Here is a 5,494-nt window from a genome sequence, read left to right as displayed (position 1 = left end):
GACAAAAGTGGCAGTAAAAGTATTTATAATGTTCTATTTCTTTTCTATTCATCAAATCCTGCAAAAAACATATTATGGTTTTCACAAAAATATTAAACAGCAAAACTGTTTTTAACATTGATGATAATAAGACACCAAATCATAATATTAGAATGATTTCTGAAGGATAATATGACACTGAAGACTGGAGTAATGGCTGCTGAAAATTCATCTTTACCATCACAGGAATAAATTACATTTTAAAATATAATGAAATAGAAAACAGTTATTTTAAATTGTAATAATATTTAACAATATTACTTTTTTATGTATTTGTGATTAAATAAATTGAGCTTTTTTATGGGAAGTAGTCATATATTTTTTTCTTCATATGATGAAGATACTGATCAAACAACCAGCTTAAAGCTGAAATTATCTCCACATCAATGGAGTCAGACTGTTATGCCATTCAAGATGACATAAATGATCCTGACACAGTCCTAAGCAGGCCAACGAATAACTGGTGTTCAATGAGACATATAGCATGCATACAACACCTGTTTTGCAGGCTAGTTCTGTTCTGTACACAATCAATCATCGAAACGTCACAACAATCGTTATGTGCATTAAAAGTCTTACTGCTCCGTGAGCTCTTCTCCATGAATGTATCGCAGGCTCTTGAGGAAGGACAGAGAGCCCAGAGTGTGCGAGTGTTTGATCTTTACATATCCAGTCACTGTCTGGATCAGGCCCATGAAACTCTCCAGCTCTGATGCAATGTTAGCTGGGGAAACAGAGAGAGAGAGAGAGAGAGAGGGAGAGAGAGAGGGACAGTGTGAGAGGAGAGACAGACAGACAGAGAGAAAGAGTTATGACACTGGAGCAACACAAACCAAATCCCACAGGACACACAGTGTCTGCACTATAACTCATCACTTCATCAGTGTGAGTGAAACATGGGCGGCAGCAACTGTCCCATATCAAACCACTAAGAGCTTTAGCGGCTCATACTCAAAAAATACAATAATAAGGGTCCCCCAATGTCTGACCAAACATTTTCAGGACCCAAAGTGATTTAAATTTATCTATCACATGCCAGTCATTGGAAAAATAGATTTAAACAAGTATATGTTTATTGCACATTTTAAAAATAATTAACTGGATTTTATATTGTCATTGTATTAAACCAAAACTTAAAACTAAAACAAATTTTTTTCTGTAAAATATTTATCTAGCATTTTTTTAGTTTTTTTTACCCACTTTTCATTTCAACTTTATCTTTAAATGTTCATACTAAGTACTTTCAAAAACTTAAGAAATACTAATATTTTAAGTTAACGTAAACTTTGAAACCAATAAAAATAGTTTTTACAAAATCTTTTTCTTTTCTCTCAATTTTAGTTTTTCAAAACTCAAAGAGTATTTACCAATTACAAAATTTAACGTGGTCCTGGAAATGTTTAGTGAAAAGTAGTTTTATAATTAAAAAATATATATCTAGCAAATTTAATATTTTAGAGCAGAGCACAGCAAAAAAAAATCCTATTAAAGAACTGACTAAACATTTTAATATTTTACTAATTTTCCTTACATTCCCAGGTTGTAAATCACAATTTTAATATTCTCTGACAGGTTTTCCATGACCATGGGAACTCTGAATAATATATTTGTATAAAAATAGGGAGAGGCACAAATATTGATGCAATGGCTCAAGCTTGGATCTGTAATTTGTCTAGAAATAAGAAAGTCCTTATCACTGGCGGTTGTGGGAGAGGAGGGTGAGAGCGAGGGTACTTACTGCCCCGCCGGATGTTGATGTGCAGGTTGCCTTTGATGACCGTGCAGCCCTGCAGGGACTGAGCAGCATCCACCGAGTCAATTGTTTTAGATTCGCAGACCTTATCGCACAGTCCGTCACATGCACTACAAAACATACTGCAGGTGGGAGAGAGGGGGAGAAGAAGGGAGAGTGAGTGTCAAGGACAGATCACAGCCACACACACAGAGTCCAAAAAGGCAAAGCCAGTGAACCGTGACAGGATTAGTGTGTCTCACCAAAACATGAAGTATATTTAAGGCCTGTTTTTGACAAACACAAGGTCACTGCTTTATGAGGTCTTTGTGCTTAACCCTGGGTTCTACGTGAAAGGAGGATCATTAAGTCAGCAGTGAGGCAAAACCAGGTCTGGTCAATTTACAAAACAGGCTCAACATCTAAAAAGTTACATGGAAGAGTAAATGAAGTGATTTTTCTTTTAATATTTAACTTGAAAAGTGCAGGTGTCCAAGTAAAGTCCCAGGTGTGGTTATTACAATCTCCTTTACCTAGTTTAAATATATTTCTCTTGACTTTTTTCCCTCAAGAAACCAGTATGGTTATATGTGCCACCTGAAAGTAAACAGTCCTGGATTTTGAGATCATAAATCTCAATCTAGGCCTTCAAATCAGCACATACATCCTAATGGCAGCATAAATAACAGCTTTAGAATGATTAAGATGTTCATATGGTGTATAAGAGGGTTGTAGAGCCACCATAACCTACAGAGAACAGGCAGGGCTGTTGTTTAGGACCAATTCTGTGGTAACATTTTCCATTTTAGCTTTATGGATTTATAAATTAAAGTTCAAGATGAACATGTTCATCTAATCTCGCAAATCACGTTGCTAATGTGATGATAATGTGTGGTTAGATGGTCATTATCGCAAAATAAACCCCGATGGCAGTTACACAAACTCATTTTACCACAGAATGCTGTGATCAACCAGTCAGAATGAAGTATTCCGAAGGGCCATGTTTTGTTATTTTGAATCGTTCAAATGACTCTCTAAATATGTTGGCGGTTTTACTGAATTAACTATCTGACTCACTTACTGAACCACAAGCCACTTCTGACTCGAAATGAACCAACTGGTTCTTTATTTTATGACATATTTAAAAATAAAAATTTGCAAAACTTTTTGGTAATAAATTTATTTTCACAATAACATCTGTATTACAAAATGAAAAAGAAAGTTTTATTTAGTATGTAAGTATATATTATTTTTAGGGCTGGGTAAAAAATATCGATATCTCGATTTTAATCGATTCTCATTTTTACGAAACGATATCGATTCTTAAATCCCAAGAATTGATTAGTCTAGTCTGTTTTCAGTTACTGGACGGAACATTGAAGACCACTCCCCATCTAATATATCGCAATAAGCATTGTGCTTTGGTACTTTTAATATGACTCAATCAGTGTTTCAGCCGCGCAAAGACGTCAATATAACTGCTTGTAAACAATGTCACATAATGTCACATTTACCTCAGAAAAACATATTCGGTGACCATAAACTCATTAGTCAGATAGAAAAGTAAACGGTAGAGAGGGGCATTCTGCTAAATATATGCACCATATAACATATTCATTATAATTTTTACTGTTCTTCCATGTTTAATTTGTTTAAATAAATCTGTCAAGTTTTTATGACAGCCACCATTTAAATGTTTATATTTCAGAAAAAATTATTCAGAACAAATATTATTATGTAATTGTAACTTTATTATTATAAAAACTTCCTTAAGTGTAATTTAAGCAGTTGTATAGCCTAAAAATCTTTAAAAAATTTAAAATGTAACCTTCAGTATTATAGTAATGTAGTACCAACTGACTCTCATGTTTATTTTACAGCATTAGTTGAGAGATTTTTTTTCCTTGAGAAAATTTGGCATGTACTGTACCTGATATATATCCCAAATAATTGAATAAATTAAATATTCGATTCGATTTAAATATAAATTAAATCGAATCGAATTGGTAATTGAATCAAATCGCAAGCTTGTGAATGAGAATTGAATTGAATCGTGAAATTTGTGTCAAAACCCAGCCCTAATTATTTTGTATGCGTAAACGATACCTTATTTTAGTGTTAATTTATTATAAATATTTAGTAATATTTTGAATTGCCTTTTTTATTTTTAAATTTCATTTTTTACATTTTTTGTAATTTTATTATGTGCTTTACGTGACGTCCATTAGTTTTTTTTATATTTCTAATTAGTATTAATTTAAGCTAAATATTTAAGTTTTACTTTTAGTCATTTTAATACTTAAACTTATTTTATTTCAGTTAAATGCCAAATTCAAAATAAGCATTTCTAATTTTCGTTTATGGTTAAGTTTAAATCTTTCATCTAAAGCCTCGTATACACCGGGACGATTATCGCGCGCACTTATTGCCAGCGTTTTTCAACGCGTCTTTCGTGTTCATACCCAAGCGATTTTCGCAGGCGATGAGCCGAGTGAACGTGCAAATTCACTCCCTGACATTAGATGGCACTTAATGAAAAACAGTTTGTCATAAAGCTCTTTGTGTTCAGACACCAATGAGACCAGCAGCTCTACATTCATCTTGCTTCGATGCATCTTCTTGGTCTACTTACTTCCTCTTTGTCGTTAGGTATCAATGTGTGCTCGGCAAGACCGTTTTGTGCTTGAGCGCCACCAAGTCGTGTTTTACTGTAACTTCAGCAGCTCCAGGTACGTGAACAAAAGCGCCAATCTCATTGGTCGGCCAGTTTTTAACGCGACACGTCAAACCCAAAAAACCGAGCCCGAGGCATTTTTTACAAAAAAGACGCTTTTACGCCTCGCGTTTTGCGCGTCGGTGTGCACACTCACATTGGCGCCCTTTGTTTAGTCACGAGGCGTTAAATGTCGGCGATAATCGCGCGCGATATTCGTCCCGGTGTGAACAAGCCTTAACATTTAAATATAATTTCAGCTTTATTTCAGTTAAGGAAAACTATTTTTAGTGTTAGTTTGAGTTCTAGTTAGCAATAACGATACTGCAAAAGCATAAATAAACACTCTTGACACTGGTGTTTAATGAGGCACTCCTACATCCAGCTCAGGAGGCATACCTCTGAGTGTCATTTCGGGTGAATCCGGGAGGGCAGTCCGGCATACACTCTCCATTGTGGATGACAAAGTCGACCTCACTGGGTAGGTGAACACGGGCACACATGTCCATGGTGATGCAACGCCAACCTTCAAACTTGTACGTGCCCGGTGGGCAGGCCTCAACGCAGCGGTCCTCGTGAAAGTAATGCTGGCAGGCGGCACATGCCTTATCATTGTCTGGTTCAGTGCAGCTGCCCAGACACTGGGGGTGACAGCACTTGGGGTGAGCCTTATTCGTGCACGCCCTTTTCTCACACTTCTTTGGACACACTGGAAAAGAAAAACATAAATATAGAGAAAAATGTCAGTTGCTGCTTCAAAAGAAGAGTGAGTTTTAACATACAAGGCAACATTGTAAATCAGCATGTTTTTTTCCTGAGGCTTAAAGGCACAATATGTAATTTTTCGCCACTAGAGGGCGCGTATTCAAAACAAACAAAGAAACAAAGGCGTAGTTTGATGACGTTGTGACTGAGTGTGGAATCATGGGAGTTGTCGTCTTCATCCCCACAGCCGAAGCAATCCGACGGGACTCAGGCACAAATCATGTTCATGGATGAGCTAATGATTT

At 35.9% G+C, this 5,494-nt stretch overlaps 1 protein-coding gene across 1 annotated transcript in view; it reads right to left on the bottom strand.

Annotated features, from left to right (window-relative positions):
* Positions 1-614: 614 nt before the first annotated feature.
* Positions 615-5,494, bottom strand: part of LOC107726460 (insulin-like growth factor 1 receptor) — a 92,844-nt gene continuing 87,964 nt past the window's right edge. The window contains exons 3-5 of the mRNA XM_016536052.1: positions 4,884-5,193; positions 1,778-1,914; positions 615-763 (exon numbers count right to left, since the gene is read on the bottom strand). Coding sequence (XP_016391538.1) covers positions 615-763; positions 1,778-1,914; positions 4,884-5,193 — 596 coding nt within the window. The remainder of the gene's footprint in view (positions 764-1,777; positions 1,915-4,883; positions 5,194-5,494) is intronic.

The sequence above is a fragment of the Sinocyclocheilus rhinocerous genome, unplaced genomic scaffold (genome assembly GCF_001515625.1).
Source record: "Sinocyclocheilus rhinocerous isolate Xijiao unplaced genomic scaffold, SAMN03320098_v1.1 scaffold553, whole genome shotgun sequence".
In the NCBI taxonomy this organism is placed as follows: domain Eukaryota; kingdom Metazoa; phylum Chordata; class Actinopteri; order Cypriniformes; family Cyprinidae; genus Sinocyclocheilus; species Sinocyclocheilus rhinocerous.
The sequence above is the reverse complement of the archived record's forward strand: the minus strand, read 5'-3'. Positions and strand labels throughout refer to the sequence as shown.